Source organism: Acartia tonsa, chromosome 6 (genome assembly GCF_053477335.1).
Source record: "Acartia tonsa isolate MP-2025a chromosome 6, ASM5347733v1, whole genome shotgun sequence".
NCBI classification, from domain to species: domain Eukaryota; kingdom Metazoa; phylum Arthropoda; class Copepoda; order Calanoida; family Acartiidae; genus Acartia; species Acartia tonsa.
Window position 1 is genome coordinate 19467135 of NC_137265.1, and position 26577 is coordinate 19493711.

Consider the following 26577-nt stretch of genomic DNA (forward strand, 5'->3'; position numbering starts at 1 on the left):
TATGTTTGAAGATTCCTGCAGTGATCAGGGAGGAGGGGTGATCATGGATACATTTCCAGATCTTGTTGATCTCACAAATTCCCAGCCACAAGAATTTCAGGTAAGCTTCATAAGTAGACATTTACGCTGCAATCGAACACTTTACTTAAGTCAAAAATGAACAAAGCAAAATGTTCTCAAGAATTGACGACTTAGATGATTATAAATCCCCAATGATGATAAACAAAACTGTAGACACTTATCATGGCTGAATGATTAAGTTCCTAAAAGGTTGGAAGCAAAAAATAAGAGAAAGTGTTTATAAAACTTAGGATACTAGTATATTTTTCAGTCTATTGTCCCCTCCCTAAATAAATTTATCTATATACGATAACATGGTATTCCAGTCATTCTATTTTATAAAGTAGTGAGCTTTTTTGGTCTTAAGCCTAAGATTTCAATAAATACACAAATTATTGAGATCTCCATTTTAGGGAAGCTTTGCATAGGTCTTGGGATAGTTTTAGGCTATCTTATATTTAGATTTTAATTACTAAGATGGTTTCAGGCTTTTTTTACCCCCGTTTTACCCCTTTGAAGACAGAGTTCCTATATGCCAGGGACATTGCCGCTAGTATGAAAAATATCACAGTATAATTATTTTTATAGCCATGTATGAAGAATGAAATAACAAGGATAGGAGATAACCTAGTGGAGCAGCCATATCAAGAAACAAAAAGGCGAGACGTTGCTAAAGGTGTTGTTGATGTACCACAGAAAATTACCAGGTATGGTTTAGTTGTTATTTTTCGGGTGTTTTAATAAAGTATATTTCGAGATAAAAAAAAACATATTTCTATCTATTTTTGCATGTACATTCCGTTTGTAAATTACTATCAAATAGTACGTATTGATTTGATAAAAGTAATGATTTCTGTTTGAGATATTTTAATATTTATTTAAAAAATGAACCTATTCAAATTTTAGTCTCTTTGACTTAAACAGATCATTTGATTTTTACAAACACAACTGGTTTTAGAAGCTATACGCTTATTGCTTTTTCTTTTATTGTATCATTATCAAAGCTATGTCATCCTAACTACTTTTTACCAAAGATTAGATAAAAATCAACAGTTAACTTTATTAATAAACCCTTGGGATCAGTTGAAATCAAGTTCAAAAACTGCTGGTGACGATTGTTGGCTGGTTCCTGGGATTATTTCAAGGTTCCTGGAATAAGCAACAAAAAAAATCCTTAAACATCTAATGTTTGATATTCCTGGGTGCCAGCAACTTATGGACACAATAACCTTGAAACACTTGAACCTTGTAATATTTCCAGGATCTAGGAAGCAATCATCACCAGAAGCATTTCACCATAACCTGCACTTGATCCAAACCTTTGACTATATAAAAAAATATTAATATTTTAGGAAATTTAAAGAAAACCGAATAACATCCGAATACCTACGAGAACACTGCAGAAAACATGACCTATACATGACACCAAGATTTAATACAGTTTTATATCTTCATAATAAGGTATTTAAAAACATGACCTATACATGACACCAAGATTTAATACAGTTTTATATCTTCATAATAAGGTATTTAAAAACATGACCTATACATGACACCAAGATTTAATACAGTTTTATATCTTCATAATAAGGTATTTAGAAAACATGACCTATACATGACACCAAGATTTAATACAGTCTTATATCTTCATAATAAGGTATTTAGAAAACATGACCTATACATGACACCAAGATTTAATACAGTCTTATATCTTCATAATAAGGTATTTAGAAAACATGACCTATACATGAAACCAAGATTTAATACAGTTTTATATCATCATAATAAGGTATTTAAAAATAAAGACATATACAAGACACCAAGATTTAATACAGTTTTATATCTTCATAATACAGGATCTGTGTCTGTATGTGTGTACTGAAGAATCTCGCTAATTAATTAACTCAGACGGTTCCGTTTTACAGTGTAGCTTCTCATAGGTCCTGGACAGGTTTATAACTAACAAAAGAGATCGCCAAAATCCAAAATCATTTTTAAATAGGCAAAAATAAAATCTACTAGAGTTGGCTCAATATAACTATCTCGCTTTTGGCTAGTTATCTATAAGTACATAACATATCTATTTATCTATTTCTCAATAAATCAATTTTCCTTTCTCGCCATTACTATCGAAAAGAAAGAAGTAAAAATTTAATTATTTAAATGATTTTTAAAAAAAATTTCCAATTATATTTTTTTTCACATTACCATCACCAAAGGATTAATATGATTAAAATTTTAGTTTTAATATTTCAACTCACAAAGGAAGTGCCGCCACAATCGAATTCTTTTAAAACAGAGTTTTCTTAAATTTACTATAATATAAATATAAATTTTATTTTTTATGATTAGAAATTAAGTACTTCAATATAATGTAAATAGCAACATGAAATGAAAAAAAAAAAATTTTAATAAAGTAAAATAATGGGTCTTAACATTTTGGCCAATGAGAGTTTATTATGAATTATTGGAGCACTATGAGTTTTAAACATTTATTCCTTGGAAAACTTGAGCTCATTTATAGACATTTATTTCCTATATAGATCTGTCATGGATCTTGAAGCAATAAAGCAGGCCGTTTTGTAAATGTTAAAAATTGAAAGAATCTATTAATTAAAAGTTATCACAAATATACTTAATAAATAAACGGTTTTGCCCCTATAAAAAAAGAAATTTATGATTCCATTTTTCCCTCTCTTGGTAATGATATGATCATTGCTGATATGATTTTCGTACCATTCCATTATCAATAAGAGGCGAAATTATAAAAAAAAAATTTCAACTGATATACGTGACTTAAGTCACATTGAATAGCTCGCAGGATAAAAAAATTCAGATAATGAATCCAATATTCATATTATTTCTAGATAAAATATTTTTTCTGAAGAAATTATACGTCAATAAACATTATCTTATTTTAAATAATTGCGTGGGGACTATTTAAAATGAATAAATAGTTTTAAAGAATTATTGATGTTTTTTTGATCTATATAATAATTGTTTTTGAATTCATTATTATATAAATTCTATTGTTAGATATTTGAAATTTTTGTATATAATAGAAATTCAAATATTTGAAATTTAGATTTCTGTGCAAAGAGCAAGCGGCTTCGCCTCTCAATTTAAATGGAGGAGGTAGTCAACCATTTAAAAGGAAAAAGTGTTTTTTAGGGACTTTTTAAGAGAAATTCCCCTTGGTACAGACACAAAGAAATATGAAGCTTCACAAAGTATCTCAAAAAACAGCCATGTGACGTCATGAAAATGAGGGATTATCCATCTCTTTCTCAGGGCTTTTCTTTCCCATTTCTCCTTTCATCCCTCGTTTTTATGAGGTCACATGGCTGATTTTTTTAGACACTTTTTTGAGCTTCAGAAATATTCTGTTACTAATTTTATGTAATTATAATGAAATTTTTTTATATATGATCTAATTAGGGATTTTTTGTTTTTTTTATTAAAAATCGATGTTTATTCTAGGGATTTAAAGATATAGAGAATTTGGAAGAATATGTGGGTCTCAAGTGTATATGGCTGGAAAACAATTGTATCGAAGAAATAAAGGTAAAAAACAAGGAAAAATTAAATTTCTGTGGCACAGCATTATGAGAAAGACATAAGTAAATGGTTGTCTGTGAGTTTTTTTTTTCTCAAAAAGGTCAACCTCCAAAAATAAATGGCAAGAAAAAAAACACCAAACCCTAAACACAATAATATTTATTTATTGCATCGTATTATAGACAGCTTTCCTCTGATATTAAAATGAATAATTATAAGATTAAAACCAATCTGTTAGTTATATTTGTAAAAAAATTGTCTGTAATACAATGCTATAAATGATTGAAGTAAAGCTGAGAACCGGTTAAAATCCATCGAATATTAATCGGTTTCGAAGCCATACTGCAAATAAATTTCCAAGGAAACTTCTCAAATTTTAAAACTTAATATTAAACGTGTTGAGTATACGCCCTTGTAGAGGATGACTATGTATAAACAGAATAGATACTATACACATAAGCCTTAAACAACTAATATTGGTTTTTAAATGATGCAAGGTGTTGGTAAATTATTAATAGCAACATCCTATATAATATATAAAGTAGTAAGGCTTTTGGTCTGAAGCTTAAGATACTGGTAACTACTGGAACGATGAAGTCTCCCATTTTAGGGAAGCTTCACTCTGGTTTCGGGATGGTTTTAGGCTATTTCACTTTTTAGAATTAAAGTCTTAGAATGGTTTTATGCTATTTTTCTGCTATTAAGCTCTTTATCTTCAAATACGAAAACCCTAGATGCTAGGGACGCAGCCACTAGTTTGATATAAAACAACGAATGAAAGACTAGCTAACCGTCGAACTGACCAACGATGCTTCTTTTAATAATGTTATATAAAATACAATTACTGAATACTGAATATGAAATGTTAGTGCTTTTCCTTGAGGTGACTGTCGAGCACCAACCCTTCCCCCCCCCCCTTCCCCCCCCCCATATCACATTTTGGAACTAAGGGGGGAGCAGTTTTTTTTCCTGTGTCTAATCCTTATGGAGGCTCCTAATCCTGCGGTGCCTATGCCGAGTACACAACATTACATAACCAAACAACTAACCACCTCTCCCTCAATATCCTTATTTTTATAAGTGTTATGTTTTCTGTGATCAACAGGGCACTTTGATGGAAAGCAAGGATTTTTTCCATTATTAATATTTCCCTTTCCCATGGTCGGGTTTCCAGCCAGTATAAAGTTTCATGTATTCTCATATGATACACTTAACTCAGCGGTGTAAGAACATAGTATAAAACTATTACATAAAAGAAAAGATAGGGTAGGGAAAGAATAGAGTAAAAGTTATGATAGCCCTAGGTTATCTATCTATAATACAAAGTAGAACGATGTCTGTCTGTCTGTCCGTCTGTCCCTTAAGATCTCGGTAACCACTAAACCGATCAGATTCTACTCTTCAGGGTATATACCTATTGGTCCTGTGGTGGTTTAAGCTATTTTCTTGGGTGGTGGGACACCCCAAACCCCCCTAAAAATGACCCCCCCCCCCCCAATTTTTTTTCTCTATTATTTAAAATTAGTGGTGAAGTGGGGGGCTTCTCACCAGGTACTTAATTTTTTTTCATCAATTACCTCTTGGGGCAAAGCCCCTAGAGGCTAGGGGTGAAGCCGCTAGTATTACATATGATGTTATAAACTTTAAGACACCCGTTTCAAGGACCAAATGGCAAGAAAAGGATAAAACTGAACTTCAGAAAACAGAGAAGCTGGCAAAAGTGTATCCCAAAAAGGGGACCAAAAACTTTTAACTTAAGTATCCCGATAAACGTCATATTTCTCTTTAAGAAAAAGTTTGGCCGAATGTTGTAACATTTGTCCCCTTTTATAGGAGGCAGTTTTACCAGCTTCTTTAACAGAAGCTAAAACATTGATCACAAATTTGTATTGTATGTCAAATGTACAAATTTTGAAAGTTGTCCATACCAAAGGAAAAATTCCCTAAATATACATTCTAATATTAGTTTTTATATTTTAGACCAGGTGTCCATATTTATGAATAAACTCCCCAAATATACATTCTAATATTAGTATTTATATTTAAGACCAGGTGTCCATATACAATATACATGAATAAACTTTCCAAATATACATTCTATTATTAGTTTTCATATTTTAGACCAGGTGTCCATATCCATGAATAAACTCCCCAAATATACATTCTAATATTGGCATTTACATTTTAGAACCTGGATCACTTAACCAAATTGAAATGCTTGTTTCTACAAGATAATAGGTAAGTTTACAATGTATCCTTATATAAATGTAACAGGATGTCTGTCAGTTTATCTGTCTGTCTCTACCAAAGGATCGAGCTTACCACTGAACTTGTATGGTTCTCCTTAACAATGTAGCATCTCATTTTGAGAGAAGGGTACCACCCCCCTCCCAAGAAATAAATAAAGCCCCCAAAAAATTAAATAAATAATATACAACCCTTTCTTCTCCCCCAATACATTACTAAGAAACAAAGTTATGAACAGATACGAAGTTTTAGTGTTATGTTATGTGCTTTTTTTTGAAGTAATATTTCTAATTTATCGTCCTATCCCTATTTCCCTGTTCTACACCCACAGGATAAATAAATGGGAATAAATTTGAATAAGGTTCACAAAGTGCATTGAAGGCTTATTTAGATAAATAATATAAATATAAAAAATGCTGGGTATTGCTAAAATTAGAACTTCAATTATTAAAATATTCATTATTTTATTTATAAGTTGAAAAAAATTGTATTGGTTGTTTACTGTTTAGCATTTATTTGTTATAAAATGATTCTTGAATATTGAACCAGTTTTTACAGTGATACTTGCAGCTAATAACGATACCCACCCATCCAACCCTGCCCTCCTACTGGATGAACGAAATGACTAATAAATGAGACCCATGTTAGCATTGACAACAAACTTTCCCATAACAAAATATCCACGTATATTCTATATCCATTGTTTTATTTAACAAAGTTTGTTTTAAAACATTGATTTTAGATAGATTTATCTTTATTAAATGTTAGAGAACCTGAGACCTTTTGCAGACGATGCATTTAATTAGACAACACAATAAGATATTTTGATATTTTAAAGTAATTTGATATAAATGGTTGGAAGAATGATTAAAGTGGAAAGATTTTGCATCAATTCTTTTTAAAACTTACTTAATTCCAATATTATTTGAAATGTTTTAAAATTTGTACAGTAGCCATTAAAATAAAATTTAAATCAACAATATATAATTAAGTATAATACTCTTCTCAATGTCCGTTTGGTATCGAGGTTGACCAATTTGGGTCTTATTTATCTATAACAAAGTAGCTTGATGTCTATCCGTCCATCTGTCTGTCTGTCCGTCCGTCTGTCTGTCTGTCCGTCCCTTAAGATCTCGGTAACCACTGAACCAATTGGATTCAACTCTTCAGGGAATATACCTACTTGTCCTGTGGTGGTTTTAGGCTATTTCTTGGGGGTTGGGACACCCACAACCCCAGCAAAAACAAAAAAAAATCTAATTTTTTTAAATGTGTTGGTTGTTGCAAAGCCCCTAGAGGCTAGGGGCGAAGCCGCTAGTGCTATTACGTTATTATATAAAGTATGAAGGTTTTTGTCTGCAATATCTTTACAATCTATTTAAAAATTGATTTCATTTATTTCTTTAAACTCAAAATCATGACACAACTTTGAATTTACAAATTTATGAATTTGCCAATCACTTGTCTCCTTTTCAAATACCAGCATATTATTGGATATTATTTGACAAAGGAGACTTGTGATTGGTCCTTTTTAGCGGCAACTAACCAATTTGAACTTTCACAGTTGTGTCATCCTAAGGGATGTAGAATATACAAGGATATTATTACAGTCAGGGGAAAATTGTCGTCAATTTACCTTGCTAACATGAAACTCTTTTATTGATCTATTGTCATCCTCGAACATTGTATAAAATTCAATTTGTTTCGATATTTGCTTCATCTTATTTTACAATATATACAAAGAAAACTTAAATTATATTTTGTCAATGGATACAGGTATGGAACAATGAGCGAAAATTAATCTTTTCTAAAATCTTTATGTTAGGCATATAAAATTTCAGGGAGCGAAACTCAGTTACTAAGTAGCTTCGTTTACCAGGGAGGTAAGGAACATTGGACTGTAACTTTTCTTGTTCCAAGTGTTTGAAAGCACATTGTCTCCTTCGTTGGCTTTAAAACTTTTCATTTAATCTTGATTGTTTAGTACAAACTTTTCCACAATTTTATTCTACAGAAATGGTAAATCTAGCTATTTTAATTGAGGATGTACAAGATTTCAATTATTCGTGTATGTATGGAATGCAGACTTCTCCCATTCCTTTGATCCCTGGATTTTCTATATTCATTTTGCCCACGAGGAAAACTCTTTGAAATTTAATATAAAATTTGTTGATTAAGGGAAAGGTAAAAACTTTATTTTCATTTTTATGTTTATTTTTATATCTTTTTAAAACAAAAATAATAAAGAGCATTATTTATAAAATAAGAGCCTCTAGTAGCATTTTAGGGTATCAATTTCGTTTAGAAATAAAGAAATTTTTAATAACTTATGGGGTGAGTGTTTTCTTATGGAAGGTTGAGTTACCCTCCACCAAATATGTCCATATGGGTTCAGCATTTTATTCAAGATTCTAATAGGTCCCTGGATGTTTAAGGCTATTTAGGTTTGGTTTTAGGCTATTTTCCTACTTTCCTTAACCCTTAATACATATAAGAATATTTGACTTTTTGGTCACTTTCCCTAGTTTTATTCCTGTTAAATATAAATCTGTTTTACTTCGGTTTCCGATAAACATGACAAATTGCGAAGTTAATTTAACAACAAAATAAAGGATACTTTTACAACAATAAACTTTAACAACTTTTTTGTACTTTTATATAATCTTGATTGGTTGGTTCAAACTTGAAGTGTCCAAGATATCCAATCCAAAATTTTAATTTTTTTAAAATGTTGTAATCATTGTGGTGTATATCATTTTTTCGTCTATTGTCCTTTCACTTATCACTTTCATCGGCAAGACTTCGAAAAGTGTATTTGGGACAATTGAGGACGAAGCCCAATCTGTCCCACTTTTGAGCCAGACGATTCCCTTTTCTCTTATCTCTTTTGAAGAGATTTTCTTCCCCCCTTCCCTTTTTCTTTTCCCTTTATATGACGTCATATAGGAATCGTCTTGCTCAAAAGTGGGAGAGATTGAGCTTCGTCACAATTGAGTACCCCCTTCAAAACATACAAAAAAATCGTGGCTCAACCTTAACAAAATTACATCCTTCCCCTCCCAATTTTGTTAGAGATACCTTGATGATTTAAAAATATATTTTTTTCATTTTATTTTTTTTTCTCGTATTTATTCGAATCCGGTGGATAGGAACCGGTTCTCATCCATACGAAAAAACTATGTCTAGCATCGTATTATATCCAGCTTTCTACGAATATAAAAATGTACAATCATAAGATTAAAACCAGTTTTTTAGCCGGTGCCTTCGGCACCTCGGGGCTAAAAAAAACTGGTTTTAATCTCATAATTGTACATTCTATATCCGCATATATCTATTTTACTGCATCCTACTATTTTTGGCTGAGGTTAATGTAAAGGCTAATTACACAGAGACTTCATTTATCAAATCTGAGCTTCATAATATTTTCAAACTTGTCAGTACCAAACTTTGCAAAAAGAATAAATTAAACGGGGATATTATGACAAAGGAAAAGTAGTTGTCAATTTATTGGTCAGTTTGCTCATCCACTAAGAGTTGAGGGGATGTGGTTAAGGGGGTGGAAGGAAGAAATTGGCATTTTAGCCTTTAAGTGTTTCACTTTATTAGAAAAAATTAAAATCTGGTGTCAGATCTAGTTAATAATAAATCCATTGTACCAAACTTTATAAATAGAATGAATAAATTTTAACACAGATAAAGAGATAACAATGCAATAAGCCTATTTTTTTTATTTTATAGTTTTGTTATAGATAAATATCTAAAATTAAAGTCATATTATCATTGTATGTAACCCTTATATAAAAGTAACAGGATCTCTGTCTGTTTTTAATGAAGGATCTCGCTTACCGCCAAACCGATATGATTCTCCTTTAAAATGTAGATCCTCATAGGTCCTGGGAAAGTTTATAATTGAGGGTAAGGGGATTTTGATTTGATTTTTGAATTCAAAATAAAAAAGGGGGTCAAATTCAGCCCCTACAAGAACATAAGTGCCACAAGAGGCATCTAGAAAAAAATGTATTTATTGTATTAATCATTATATTTTAGGATAGAAAAGATACAAGGAATATCAAGTCTCACACAACTATCAAATCTAAATCTCAGGTACATAATAATGTTTTTCATTTTAGCTTCGAAACCAATTAAAATCCGATGGATTCGAACCATATTTCAGTTATACTGTAACTCATGTATAGTATCGTATTAAAGAGAATTTTCTACGAAATGTAAAATAAAAATCATAAAATCAATACTAGTTTTATTAGACCGGGCCTTCGGCCCCGTGAGGCTAGCTTAACAGGTTTTAATCTTATTTTTTAAATATCCGTAGAAATCTGTCTATAATACAATGCGTTAAATAACTATTCTCGTACAATTGAGGCTTAAGTGTACAAATTTATAAGTAAGCTGGGATTGGAGGATAATTAATTCTCCAAATGTAAATTCAGGTACTTTTTGTAGTTAAATTTTTATTGATCAATTAGCCATAAACCATGGAGGTAGGGGACATTAGACTATAAACATAATAGTACCCAAAGATTTATAAGTATGGTCCATTTCTTCTTAGAGCGTCAGTTATCTAATCTTTTAATCTAATAATTAAAAGAAGAGTTAGAAGTTCATCTTATTTGGAAATTATATTAATTTTTCGTCTATTGTCTAATCCCTTAAGACATATAATGTTCAAAATCAGAAGTTGTATTGTTACATAATTGTCTCCTATAGATAATCTATGAATATCTTCAACTAGTTTGAATCGTGGGTAGATTAAATTCAATATTGGTAAGATTATGCAGTGACAAAGATTTAAACTTTGTTGGCCGAATACTTTCTTTTGCAACATATGTACAGTTTTGTTATGTATTCAAACATTATTCCATAAGTTCTAATAATAATAATAATAATAGCAGAAAAGATATACACTAACCTTTTGTTGAACTTGCGATATGATGTTTAACTCATTAAAATTTGAAATAGGCAAAAGCAAAGTCTTTTGTTGTTAAAAGCTACGCCAAAGTCAAATCTACAATAATTGAATTCAGAAGGACTCTTATTTGGCTGATTTATGAATAAAAAATGGAAGACTTTTTATACAGCAGTATTTTTAAACTATTTTCAGTTAAGCTTTTCTCGAAGTCTACAAAATCAAATGTTATTGAATAGTTTGGAATGGAAAAGATCTACACAGTCTTTATGAAGCATGTAGGGAGGGGCCATTGAACTATAAATTATACTGATCCTCAAAGATCATGATACGGTTCTGCTATTCGTTGACTTAGAAACTTAAATTGAATAAAAGAAATGCTACTTTATAACTTACTTTTTCTGCCAGTCCGTCCCTCGGTGGGTCGGCCAGTAACGCTATGGGGTAAATGTAATTTTCTCAGCTGTTATTCAAGTTAAACAGCTGATTTCTTTTTATGGAGATTGTATATAAGAATGAGCTTCAGTTTGCAATTACTTTGTCCATCGTTCTGCCAATCATGCTTTGTGATTTTTTCTCCAATATAATTTTTGACGAATGCTCTTGAAATCTCCTTTTCCGTATTTCCATGCATGATTTTTTGTGCCTCGCTAATTATGGATGTTATCATACTTTTTATCAAAGTTTAATTTAATTTATTTCAGTAACAACTACATATCTCACCTGGAAAATCTGCGAAACCTTCCCAATCTACACACCCTCAATATTTGCAGGAATAAACTTACCACAGCTGATAGCATTGCAGAATTAGGTAAACATTATAAATAGCTAAAAACATTTCTAATCTGCACACTCTCAATATTTGCAGGATAAAATTACCACATCTGATAGTATTGCAGAACTAGTTAAAGAAACAATTATTAGTAGCGAAGTCTGTTTGTTAGTAATTATCATGTATTGACCGTCGGTTATCTATAATACAAAGTAGAATGATGTCTGTACGTCTATCTGTCCTTCTGTCTGAAAATATTTTAAAAACTTATATAAGAACTTTTATAAATGTAATGCAATAAAAAGTTAAGGGAAAATATACCTTAATTTTTCAAATTTAAAAAAAATTGTTGTTTTTTTCCTAGGGGCGATTTCTCTTGTTGGGTTTGAAGTTACCCTCCCAAAATAGAGGTTTAAACCTATAAGAATCTTTCATTTCCATATCAGTGGTTTTCAGACAGATAGACACCCAGTTGCTTTTATATTTCGCATTTCTACACTTCTAGCTTACTTGAACACTTGTCTCAGTGCTTTTAATTTACTTGAATTTATATATTTTAGTTCACTGCAAGGAGCTATCAATCATAGACTTGTCATTTAACAGCCTCGATGGTCCAGGTATGGATACTTTGAACCAGCTTATAGTGTCTTCCAAAAAAAAGAATAAATGTTCCAACGCTTGGCCGAACTTTGCTGACATCATATCCCCTTCTAATATGACGTCAAGCTGGATAGTCCGGCCAAGCGTTGTAACATTTGTATCTTTATTTTAGAGACGCTCTATCAAAATCACAATTTTATGCTGTAGGAATTATGTTATACCAATTTGACCGCCACAAACATAATTGCCTAGTGGTAGGAATAACATCAAAAAAAATTTGCTTAAATTTTGCTTATTTTTATTGGACTAATTATGATTGTGTCTGATTGATCATTTATAGTAATAAATCTATTAAATTTTCTTTAGAAACGGTTTTAATTCCCGCTAAGTATTATCTCATTAGGAGTATAGAGAAGTGATCAAAATATTTATGATCTGATAACTTTAACAGTTAGGGAGTTGAATCCATTTTTATAGAAGCAGAAATATAATCTATGATTATGGTTTGGACCATCTAAAACTGTAATCTACCCTTCCACTTTGAAGATATCTTCACCAAGAGAGGCAAAAGAGGAATCTTAAATTTCAAAAATCGTATCGGCGTTGAAGATATCTTCACCAAGAGAGGGGAAAGTGGAATCTTACATTTCAAAAATCGTATCGGCGTTGAAGATATCTTCACCAAGAAGAGGAAAAGTAGAATCTTACATTTCAAAAATCGTATCGGCGTTGAAGATATCTTCACCAAGAGAGGGGAAAGTGGAAAGGTAGATTACAGTTTTAGAGGGTCCAAACCATAATCATAGATTATATTTCTGCTTCTATAAAAATGGATTCAACTCCCTAACTGTTTAATCTCCATGAATTGTTTACTAATTTAAAAGTTCATAATATACTTTTGTAATACACAATATTAAGCAATCAGGGGTGTCAACAGTAATTTAAAATAGGGGTACATGAAGATAAAAAAAAACTAAGGTATATTGGGTAATACTAATAAGTATTACATAAGGTATATTGGGTAATACTAATAAGTAGCTTTGCTTGGTAAAGGCAACACAGACATAGGCATTGCCCAGGAAAAAACTTAACCAAAATGGTGGCAGAGGAGTAATCGTTTAATAGCTTAATAGGAAAAATAACTTTTTTTACATTGTCTGATTCCGTTTCTTTGCATAAAGGTATTTATCTACTAAACGCTTGAAAAGTTAGAAAGTACCTCAAAAGTAAGGAGGGTGTTTAAAAAATTGTGGAGTTTCGGGTTTTAAAATAAAAAATTCATAACGAAAAACTTTCACCTTTTTTTCTGTATATATAACAGCCTCCCAATGGCAAAACTCTGTGCATACCTCTGACTTAGACCCACTTATTTGTGCCTCTTCCCTTCTTCATAAACCTTATCTTATTGTTTTGAACAGTAACAGATTCAAAATAAAGTTTTGTAAGTTTTAAGATTTTTATTTCAAAATATTTTTTGAAATGGAACAAAATTCGATGTTTGTTCAAATGTGCTTTGCATCCATAGCTAACTTCGTTTTATTATAGTGATAATTAATAGAGCATTTAACTTAAAAGACTTCTTTTGATATTGTTGTTATTCGTCTTTTGAGAAAAAAAACAAGGAGGACACCATCCATAAGTAGCGAAGCTCAAAAAGTATGAATAGACATCTGGAAAAAATGATCAATAATAAAAATCACGAAACCTTTACAAATTGTAGAATGGTCTTTTTGAAGCATTAAGCTAATAAGAAAAACGTTAAAATCTAAAATTTGATTTAGCAAAATAACCAATAGTAAGGCTTTAAAACTTGGTCAAAATATGTAGAATGTTGACTTAATTAATCACAAAAAATTCCACCCGTTTATCTTGAACAGGAGTTGAGAAAATCACAAAAACTTGAAAAACCTAGGAATCGATCTAGCACCCCAACCAATAAAGGCATCCTAAAAAACTTTATGAAAATATATAGAGTATGAATTTATTTAATCCTTGAAATTCCAGCCGTTTATCTTGAACAGGAATTGAGAAAATTACAAAAACGTAAAAATGTAGGAATCGATCTAGCACCTCAATTAATAGCAGATAGATAAAACAATGTATAGATTAGATGAGCATATGTCATAGTAATCTTCACTAAACATTTCAGCTGTCTATATCTAATATGAGCCAAGAAAATCACGTTTCCCTCGTAGCGTTACTGACTGACGGATGGACGGACAAACAAAGTGAATTATAGAGTAGCTTCGCTACTAATAAAACCCTTGTTATCATCGTTCTAAGGTCATAAATAATTGCAACTAGGGATCTAAAGGGGTAAGACAATGGCCGATAAACTGGTGTACATTCACAATGATGGTATACAAAATTACCCCTTCTGTAGATTACAATTGTTTGGACACATAACTTAATGAACCATTAAATCAAAATATAATAAAATTCCCCAAAGTTGTTAACCTAACAAATAAGAAAACGTTGTTATAAAACTTTTATAACTAGTGTAATTAACAGCCCAATGTCAAAGTTTCAACTTAAAATATTTTGTTATATCCTTGATTTGATACCTATTGGATGTCTAATTAAGATTAAGTGTTATTTATATAAAAACTTAAGAGCCAATTAATAATAATTACTTTCAGGATACATTGTTTTGCTCATTTTCAATATTACAAAATTTGAATATTTCTAGGTTACATGATTTTAGTCTTTTGTAATACACATTTTTACATAACTTAATTAACATATTAATATAATGGAAAATTTTCAAATTTGAGTACATTATTTGAAGCTATTTAAATTAAAATTTATAACTGATTAAGTAAGGAAAATGCAAAAAATACTGAACTTATTTCAAAATTTTAATTAATAAAACCTTATTTCTAGCTTATTCTCAACAGGCACTCTTGAAGCATATGCTTTAAAACGAAATACAACAGTAAAAGGATTCTTATAAATATTATATTTAGATATAATATCAACCCTGACGGAGGTTGGAAATATGCATGTACTCAACATGTTGGGGAATCCTGTGGTTAGAAAGATTTATTATTTAGATATAATATCAACTCTGAAGGAGGTTGGAAATATGCATGTACTCAACATGTTGGGGAATCCTGTGGTTAGAAAGATTTATTATTTAGATATAATATCAACCCTGACGGAGGTTGGAAATATGCATGTACTCAACATGTTGGGGAATCCTGTGGTTGGAAAGATTTATCATTTAGATATAATATCAACTCTGAAGGAGGTTGGAAATATGCATGTACTCAACATGTTGGGGAATCCTGTGGTTAGAAAGATTTATTATTTAGATATAATATCAACCCTGACGGAGGTTGGAAATATGCATGTACTCAACATGTTGGGGAATCCTGTGGTTAGAAAGATTTATTATTTAGATATAATATCAACCCTGACGGAGGTTGGAAATATGAATGTATTCAACATGTTGGGGAATCCTGTGGTTAGAAAGATTTATTATTTAGATATAATATCAACTCTGAAAGAGGTTGGAAATATGCATGTACTCAACATGTTGGGGTATCCTGTGGTTAGAAAGATTTATTATTTAGATATAATATCAACCCTGACAGAGGTTGGAAATATGCATGTTCTCAACATGTTGGGGAATCCTGTGGTCAGAAAGATTTATTATTTAGATATAATATCAACCCTGAAAGAGGTTGGAAATATGCATGTTCTCAACATGTTGGGGAATCCTGTTGTCAGAAAGACTAAGGACTACAGAAGACATATGATCCATCAGGAAATTCATTTTTATACAATTAATATTTGTGCTTTATTATATTAACATACCTATAAATTACCTCATACAGACGAGGCTGGTGTCCATAACACTATGACGTACGTTAGTCCCAACAACCCAGGATAACTAAGGGGAGCCAAATTTCTGCCTTTTCTGTCCAAACACCCGGGTTATTAGGTAGCTAGAGTAACGCTCATCAGACATCCAACTATTTGATTGCACGAATTCCTAACTAGTCTTTATTATTTTTAGTCATAACGCATTGTTAAGCCGAGATTCGAACCATTACCTGTATTACTACCCACTATATGTACACCATTCGATTTTTGTTTAAGAGGGTAGTCAAAATTTTCAGGTGCGCTTATTGAATTCATTGTAATGCTGCATTAACGCAATAATTTCATCACAAGTAATGAAATCGTACCCCAAAAAAAAAATTTTGAAAATGAATGTCTAACAGTGTACGAAGCTAACATTTCTGGACAATAGGCCTGTCAAAGATATAGACAAAGCATGTATACAGGCATGGGCCAAGGTAACACAATTTTAGTAGCGAAACTACAATATAACTAGATGTGGCTTTAAATAAGTCTACCAGAGTCAATTATAAAGATAAATGTTCTACATATTTATAAAAGTTTTTTTTCAGTATGGCTTCTAAAAATCATGTATAGCAATGTATTAAAGACAATTTTCCGCGAATAATAGAATAAAATCATAAAATTCAAAATTTAGTAATGTTAGCCATAGCCTTTGGCCTCTTGAGGCTTACAACACTGGTTTCAATCTTTTACATTTTCATTTTAATATCCGTGGAATGCTGTCAATAATACGATGCGATAAATAACTATTATTAAAAAAATGTTGCTTTGCTTCGCTACTTATAAATATAATTGTTTCACTTTCAATATTCATATCTTTTAAACAGTTTGTACTACAATTTAAATCCTAAAAAGTCCTTATGTAAAGAATTATAATTTAAGAAATCCACATGTCAATTTTAGACATTTTTCAATATTTGGTAGTTTTCCTCATATTGCATCTGGACCTCAAATGAGTTTTTAAAAGCCAATTTATTTAGTTTAGTTTATTTAAGTAAGGTTAGAAGAACCCTAAAGTATATTAGGAAGAAACTTTTTTTTTAATGTAAATAAAGAGAGGGGGAGAGGATTTTCTAATCAAGAAATAGGTTGAATAAGAGCACTCAATATTTTTCATAAGAGAAAATTTTTGTTGGGAAAAGATATATCATAAATAGAGACTATAATGAACGCAAGAATAACTTCTAGCATTGGCTTAAATACTTAAAACTTGAAAGCGTCCTAGAGTAAATTTTAGTGTTTATTAAAAAACATAAAAGATTTCAATGTTCTTCAATTTAAATATGAATATCAAGTTCAAAACTTTTATTTTTGTTGGGCTTATTATATTCTAAAAAACAAGAAACAAACAAGATACATTCACCTGAACAAATGGTAGTTGAGATGGTTATACGGTCGGCCGGATATGACCTAATCATAGAGTTGCTACGTCACCCAAATTGCTAAGAAAATACCATACGGGCGGACGGATGTATGATTGTTTATTGGATTGACGGACAATATATAGTAGCTGTACATCTTATTATATAGAAGGAAATTGTGTCTACCAACTATATTTGAAACTTGTATTATTCTTAAAGTGCTCTGACAAAAACTTAAATCCTAGAAAAACTTTAAAGGATTTAAATCCGATATCTCAACTTTTCCTCTTTCTCTCTCACATACATTTTCAGTTATAACATTAACATTTTCAAATTTATATTGTTTAAATATGTGTGTAACAAGAACATAAAAATCCATATATTAAAAGTCTAAAACACATCACCATACCCAATTATGACTTCCAGAAAAAAAGTTCTATAATCTATAATATGTAGTGAATTATTAACAAGCTGACAATATCTGAATGAACATTAAAATGTTGGAGGTGGGGGCCATATCCTTGCAGAGTTCTTCTATCCTAAACTGTACTTTTACTAACCTAACCTAAAAAAGAGCTCCAAAAATACTTTGAAAATTGTTTATGATACAAATGCGATACAAGGGAAACCACCATAAAGATAAATTTATGTGATTCTATATACATATTTTATCTTTACCCTTTTTCTATTTGTCTTTATAGTTAGTTTTAATCTAACATAATAATTTGAACATTCTTGTTAGATTTGATTTTGTTCCAGGGAGGTGTTGAGGCAGAGAGAGAAATGAGAGAAACTTATATCAGGTAAACCTCAATTTAACAAACAATTTTTTTAAAAAGCTAAGCTATTGTTAGGGCCAATCCGCAGGGAGTAAGGGAGGGGACAATGGATCGAATATTCAATTTTTAGGAGTCTCAGACTTTGGGGACTGGCTTAAAGGGAATGTGCAAGAATTTAGCAGTTTCTGACTGAGTTTGGGGACTTGCGCATAGAATGCCGCTACTTGTTATGTATGTTTTGAATATTGCAGACGGGGAGAAGGGATAAGGGAAGTGGGGGGAAGGGAAATAAACACTCGTTGTGTTAGTTTGGAATGTAGCAGACGGGGAGAAAGGAGAAGGGAGGTGGGGGCAAGGGGTAAGGGAAATAAACAGAATAAAAAGGGGCAGTCATATTCTTGCTAGCAGCTGGCCGGGTCCAATAATCTTTTAATATAAAAATCACACCAAAAAACCTCAATATATTTCATCAAAAACAAGTTGTGATTTCACTTTACATGACGCTATGGAAATCTATTATTCAATTAACAATCCCTTTATAATTTCCTACAAATTTATTGGATTAAACTGGATTTCATGCCCTTTCTTTGATAACTAATTTCTTAATTGCCCATTGTCCCCTCCCTTACTCCCTGGCCAATCCGTCCGTTTGGTTGAGATTTTGCAACAAAATTATATACAATTTTGTTTAGACTTGTAGATTAAAATTCAGTTTATTAAATTAAGACACTTTATATTTACGTTTATTTGACCTACCATATGATTTTAGAGATTCGCTTTAATTGATGTTGTCCTTCTTGTTTCTTAGGATAGAATGGAAGCCTGACTTTTATTTGGTTCAATCTAATATTTTTTTTACAATAATCCAATATTCAACTTCCGAACACCATTACCTTCTTTTTCCTTATTCATTCTTATTTAATGTCTGTATAAAAATAGATGCTTAAATTATGAATTTAAATTATAACAAAATCCCAAATTATAAATGTTTGTGGATTATTTTGATTGTTTAGATTAGTTTCACATCTTAAACATGAATATATTTGGAGAGCAAATGTAGCATAGGATGGAAATAATTATTTTAAACATTTTTGGAAAGGGTAAATTAATATATATGTATATTTTGTGATTTTGACTTAAGCTGCGCATTTGATTTAAATAAACACAAAGATTTAAAAACTTTAAACCTTTGTAGAAATTAGCATGCATATTTGTGACTTTTTATCAACCTCTTAACAAATTCTTATTTAAATTTTTTGCTGGCGGCTAGTTTTTAGGACGTCATTTTGTTCTAGGGGCGATTTATCTTGTAAGGGTTGTGGTACACTACCCCAAAATAGTTATATACCTTCCCAAAACCAAAAAGAAGCTTCTTAGTAAAGAAGAACCTTATCGGTTCAGCAGTAAGCGATAGCTTTCAGTACACACAGACAGACAGAGATACTGTTACTTTAAAGTGGATTGACTATAAAATATATTAATTTTTTTAATATTTCAGGGAACAGCATGAGAAACAACAAGCCAGCATTATGGCCCTAAGTATTATATTATATTATCTTTTTAATGCACTGCATCTCTATAACTATTTGTAATACCTTATGTCAAGGACTGATTCATAAAATTTAGATTTATATGTACATAAGTAAAGAAATTATATAGGTAATAACAAATCCTTTTGAAGAAGAATATATAATACATACTCACTGTTTTTTATTAAAAGATTGACAGTTGGGAGCAACCTAGTTACAAAGTAACTGCGCTCCTAAACCTGTATCTTATTACAACTAAATGTATAGACATAAACAAATCCTTTATTAAGAAGTAATAAGACAAGAAACACACTTTTTGGATAGGAATAATATATTTGTGTACATTATTACTTAAATAATGTAGTTATTTGTAATATTAAAAGGGTTTGTTAGCCGCTAATTTTAAGAGTATCAGGCTTTAACAGCAGTGCAACTTTGTTGCTGCTTTAAATTTCTTAAGAATGACAAAAAGCTGCGGGTACAGGCTATTCACATAAAATAAACGTTTAAATCTAAATACAATAGTTGAAAATTTATAGAAAATAACGGCAAAATATCAGAAAATAGGTTACGCCAGTAATCTGCTAAAATATAAAAAAAAACTGTAACTGCAGCTGCTTAGCCTCAGTAATAAATAAGTCTGGAGAAAAGTTGCCTCAATTAATCATAACTTTTATTTATAGAGTTTACTAGTATTTTCTTTACTATACTGATTGAGGAAAATAATAAGTTTGGATTGATATCATAGACATTTAAAAAATGTACAGAAAATTAGATTATACATGATATGAACGTGGATGAATTACTAACAGACCCCTTGGGCATCTGACCGACATTTTAAAGTCTGTAAGTAAGCAATTATATATTCAATGTGCACTAATTGTTACATGTAAAATTTATTTGATTCATTTATTCACTATTACACAAGTAATTTACGAAAAAAAAAGAAAAGGCCATAAAAAAAAGATTTTTACAAAGTAAAACACGCAACGGGCTAAAATAATGAGGACTTTACCACATTTTCTCCCCTTCTACTGAATGAACAAACTGACCAATAAACAAGTTCAAATTAACAATAATATTTCCCCTGTCAAAATATCCAAGTATCTATTCTATAACTTTTCATGACTCTTTTGGTTCTACTTTTTCAAAGCTAGTAAAAGTGGCTGACTCAGATTATGACGTCAAAAAAATTAACCAATGAGAGGCCAGTATACACTGTAATTGACCAATGGTAAAATTTGGCCTCTCATTGGTTAAATTTTTTTGACGTCATAATCTGGGTCAGCCACTTTTACTAGTTTCTACTTTTTCCATAATTTAGTGAAGAAGAGAGATGAGAAGCTGGCAAAGAGAGGCATAACAAGTGTAGAAGATCAAATTAAAGCTGAGCTCGATCATAATAAGACTCTACAACAAAATAACCAACAAAAATTGGTAATCTTCTTTTGGGCATTGCCTTTAAATGATAGGTAGTTAGTAAAGCTGTTTATATCTAAGGTATTCTTTATGCCAATTAATACTAATAGTTCATTCCTTTAAAATCGGATACATCTTAATTAAACATGATATTAATGAAGCATAATAAAAAGAAATAAATTAAGATATAAGCCATTTATTAAAAATTGTAGTAAAATTGTTTTTATTCTTCAAGCAATGTGTATAATTATGTTTAGAAGGAGGGTGAAGAAGCCCAAGCAATTCCAGAAGAAAAAACCAAAGGGCAACTTTTTGCTGAAAAATTAAAAGCTACTTTTGCTGAAATGGAGAAAGATACAGATACATCTGAGAATGAATTAAGTGATGATCAACAAACCACAAATGCTAAAGATGGCAACAATGAAAATAATGTTCTTGCAATTGAATCAGAATCAAGTTTTGAAATGGTTGGTGATTCATTGAGTGACTGTAATAAAGAGATTGAAAACATCCAGAATGAAGATTCAAATGAAGAGGTGGATGAACTTGTAAAAGTAAAAGAACATATTGATAGTCAAACAACTAAAGGATGTATTAAGGAAGATTTGTCTAATGATTTTATGGAGAAAATTGATACAATTGAAGAAAATAAAACACTTACATTTAACACTACTAAATCTGACTCTCATGCAATTAGTAAAATAGATGATAAAACAGATTATGTAAACTCTAACATTGAAGATAATGAAAAAGAAAATAACATAGGAAATGATCCTCCAAATATAGAGATGGATGTAAAAATGGAAAATAAAGATAATAATGTTCAAGAAGAACAATTTAATCTAGACAACATAGAATCCATTACTGTTGTTAGTAGCTATGATAAAGAGATTGAATCATCCTCCACAAGTACAGGACAAGATAAACCAAATGAGTTAAAGAATAGTGTTGAAAAACCTGAAACTCAAATAGGTGAATATTATCAACAATTAAAAGAAGATTTTGATGAAAAGGAAGGAAACTACAACACAGACATTAATGACAAAGAAAATATTAACTTGGATAAAGAGGTTGAGGCTCAAGATAACTTTGTAATAGTTGCAAAGGATTCTGATGTTAATCAACAATCACATGTTTTCAATCCAAAAGATATTGATGATTCAGGAGATAAGGAAGCTGAAAACAATTATATTAATGTTGATGACAATATTTCATTTAAACTTAATTCACCTTCAATTGTTATTGAGAATTTTGACGACAATGTCAAGACTAGCATTGGCAATGAATACATAGAGGATATAAACGAATTTGAATTGGACACACATTATAAGAAAGGATTACAAAGGAAAACTTCAATGAGGGATACATCCATCAAAAGCCCTAGACATTCCAAACATATACGCTTTAATCTAGAGGAAGATAAGAGCAGTATGATTGACGATGTATCAAAGCCAGATTTAGATAAGAATGTTGAAAAAACTGAGAATGATGAAGTTTTCATAACTGATCTTGTAATTGAACATAACAAAAATTTTATATCAAACAATTCTACAAAAAATAATAAAAATAAGCGTAAAAACAAGAAAAAAAGAAAAAGAGGTAAGAAAAATGCCCAGTTTACTCAAAATCAAACTCTACATGGAAATAGTAAGCAATCTTTGGAGAAGACAGGTAATTTAGAAAATGAAGATAATGGAACAGAAGAACTAAGTGAAAATAATATTGATGAAACAAATGAAAAGGAAGTTATTTATGAAATTGAACAGAATGAAAGTGAAGATCAATCAGACTTGTCAGACACAGCTTCTAATGACAAAGAAGTAGTTCAGAAAGAAAACTCTATTGAAGAAATTGATCTGGACTTTGGTAGAGTAAATAAAACCAACTATCATGATATGAGATTGTCTTCTCGTAGAGCTTTATTTGACCAACATGAAGCTCCATGGAAACAGACACAAGATGTAACAGAAGCATTTACATCTGAAAATATTTATGAAAAAACAGATGAAGATATCTTGGAGAAAAATTTGAAAGCTTTGTATAAACATATTAAAGAAAGAAAGGAAGAATTAGATTCAAGAGATAAAGAAATAAAGAATGCAATAGAAGCACCTGCAAAAGAAAGCAATGTTCCAGAAATGGAACAGTTTGAAAATCACATGAAGAAAGAAAACAAGATTATGAAAATCATGGAGGAGGTTGAAAACTTTTACAAAAGAAAGCCCAACAAAACATGTTATGATAACTCAACATCATTAGGTCCAATAGGTCCACACCCAAGAATAAAAGAAATAACTATGAGTGAGGAGGAAAGTTCTGATGATCAGGATTCAGAATATCCAAGTCTTGACTATCCTATTCCTAAAATAGAAGTAGAACAAGATGAAAATGATGGAACAATAGATATTTACAAGGACAATGAAAACAGATATGACAATGATAAGTTCGGTTTATTTGAGAGTGCTGCATGGGAAAGATTTCAAGCCCTCAACAGAACTCCTTCTCCAACAGTTCATAAAATTGATAATCCAGGAGGTAATTCTTTGAAAATGATAAATGTTTTATAAAAAGGCATTTAAAATTATATCAATCTTTTTCTGTACAAATGCCTGAAGTGTTGAGTAGGCCGTATACTTGTGTAACTCCATTTTTCGGTGGTTTCTTTGTATGAGTAAAGAAATGGTTTTTTATTACCAATAAATAGAACTAATATATCATTATTTTACACAGTACAACATAAACTTAAAGAACATTCAAACAAGTATTTTAGCATTTCTACAGAATCTACTTCAAAGTATCAAATACTCTCTAAACATTTTCTTGAAGAGTTCTGGGGAAAATTCTTAATTTTTTTACTTTGCATTTAGGGAGAACCTTCTCTGAAATGAGCAATTCTTTGAATGCAGGAAGACAGCTTCAAAGATTTAATTTTGATGATATAAAAGGTTTTGAAAACACAGGTATGTAATAGTACTAAAATAACATTAAGCATAACAGACTATAAAAATGCATTCCATTTGGACCTTTTGTTCTTGTATACCTACCAAAATAACAAATGAAAATTATGGCTCCATAAACATATCATAAACAAGAAATAATATACTTTAATCGAAGAACAATAAGTACACTATGGTTATATAATTATATAATAAAAAGAAATATTAAAAGATGAAGAACTTTTGCTCATAAACTAATTAAATTAACCATAAATCAATTGTTTTAACCACAATTTTTCATGAAAGTTTTTTTTTATGTATAAAAAGTACTTTTTTTGGTAAATAGAATTTTTCCTTATTTAATTATTTTTGTCCTTCGTTTAACAAATTACATACAGGTAAGTGCCAAAGGGTGGTATAAATACCACCCTGGTGAAATAAGAAGGGTTTATACATTGCCTTGAAGCCACACCCGTTTAACTCACAACGTTAAACCTTTAACAAAATAATGTATTGATTTTTCAATTTTAAGGTCCACAACAGAAGATTGGCTCCTCTTCTCTCAGTGCATTTGATATAATGTCACGTGAGCTTGGCATGGGTGGCAGGGACATGATGAGCACAGCTGTGACAGTGAGTCCTCCTAGCACACCAAGTCCTTGTACAACACCGTGTATAACACCAGCCAGGACACTGTCACCACTTCCACCAATAGCTAAGCAACTCTTAGCTGAACAGTTAAAGGTACAATCTTATATATTTTTTGTATTAAAAGTGATTTAAAGTTTTTTAGTCATTCTATTATCTTTAAAGTTCTATGAAATTGACTTTGGAAATTTAAAACCATTACGAAGTTTTTAAAAATTTAGGTAAGAATTGGTTTAAATAACTGGATATAACTTTATATGTAATTGTATACCATTATTTCACCAATTCCTATATACAGACAGAAGCAGAGAACAAGGACGAGATAAGTTGGCTGCGCTCCAGCAAACCTTCCTCACCCTTGCTCAACATTCATGAGAGACAAGAAGAACCACACACCCCAAGTACAGTATCTTTTTGTGATACTGATATGAGTGCAACATCTTCAGCTGTTTCAATGTTTGATAATGACATGGGGACCATGACTGGATCATACCAAGGCCAGACAGATTCATTGTGGGGTAGTGCAGAAGAAAACACCTCTATGGGTTGTATGTCTACAGGAACTGACTCTTCTGATTTTTCTTCCAGGTAATATCTTTTTTTTTCTATTTCAAATTTTAAATACAAAAGAAAGTATATCTAAGTACTATTCTTATATTAAAATACATACATATCTATCTTTAATATATATTTCTACTAAATAAAAACCAGTTTAAATTCATTAGCAGGTTTCTTTAAATACTTCTTCAAAAAAAACCTGTAATCCTAGGCCTGAATAATTCATGGCTTTAAATGTTTGCAAAGTTCATAATTGAGTTCATAATTAAGAGAAATAAACAAGAAATACATATAAATATCTTATTTAGATATGTTAGTAGCGGTACTTCAACAGACGAAGCCCCTTGGAAAGAGAAAATAATTTACCCAAGAACCGTAAAGGAAAATTATAAGCTTTAATATCTTACTTAAATTTGAAGCTGTATATTCAAAATCTACAAAAATCCATTTGTACTTTCCCTTTTGCATTTATGATAGACTGTGGAAATGGATATAGTATATATTCATGGATGTTAAGACATGGGAAAAATTGTCATCAATTTAGGTTGCTAATATGGAAATCTTTTATTGGCCAGTTCATTCATCCAGTAGGAGGGGAGAGGATAAGGTCAAGGGGGTACATTAGGAGTTAGGTCGTTATTTTAGTCAGCTACAAGTTCCACTTTATTAGAGCACATGATAATCTGGTGTAAGATCCAAGTAATAATAAATCCATTACTGTACAGTCTTTTTATGTACACTTATATTATAAATAATATCAAAAACTATCTATTAGATACAAAATGAATGAATATTAAAGAAAACATTTTTTATTTTGTTAAATATATTTTTATTACTAATACATCCTTGCACTTTTTATGGGATATAACTCTTTTCTTCACGGATACAGGGATCATTATTGACATAAAATGTATTCATTTTTAAAGTTGAAATATGTTGGTAAAAGGAAAAAAGTTGCGTTTGCTAATCAATGATGACAACATCCATAAAAGCGAAGATCAAAGTGTCAGAACTTAAAAACTTTGTAGAATATTGATTAACAAATCTGAACAAAATTGTACATAAATTTGTTGCAAAACAGCTTGAATACATGATACTGTTTAAGGTCAAACTTACATTTTTATGACTTGCTTACAGGGACGGAGGGATGTACAGACCTATCATAATTATAGAAAAGTTTCGCTTTCAATAAAGACTTAGCACATAAAGTTTAATCAATATTATTCCATATCCCTCTAGATTCAAATTTTCACAAGAAAATTGGATTCTTTGAACCCTTGTTTCAATAAATAAACCTAGTATGCACAGAATACATC

The 26577-nt window shown here is 30.7% G+C and overlaps 1 protein-coding gene across 1 annotated transcript; it reads left to right on the plus strand.

Moving 5' to 3' along the window:
• On the plus strand, positions 1 to 25660 carry dtr (defective transmitter release). Its single transcript, XM_080165395.1, has 18 exons — positions 1 to 100; positions 649 to 767; positions 1413 to 1521; positions 3541 to 3624; positions 5807 to 5856; positions 9913 to 9969; positions 11494 to 11600; positions 12122 to 12178; positions 15215 to 15324; positions 16391 to 16465; positions 18152 to 18195; positions 19670 to 19710; positions 21025 to 21137; positions 21377 to 23654; positions 23987 to 24079; positions 24588 to 24799; positions 25002 to 25291; positions 25570 to 25660. Exons 1-18 carry the CDS (start codon positions 2 to 4, stop codon positions 25658 to 25660), a joined length of 4029 nt encoding a protein of 1342 aa, XP_080021521.1. The 5' UTR covers position 1.
• The last annotated feature ends 917 nt before the right edge of the window (positions 25661 to 26577 follow it).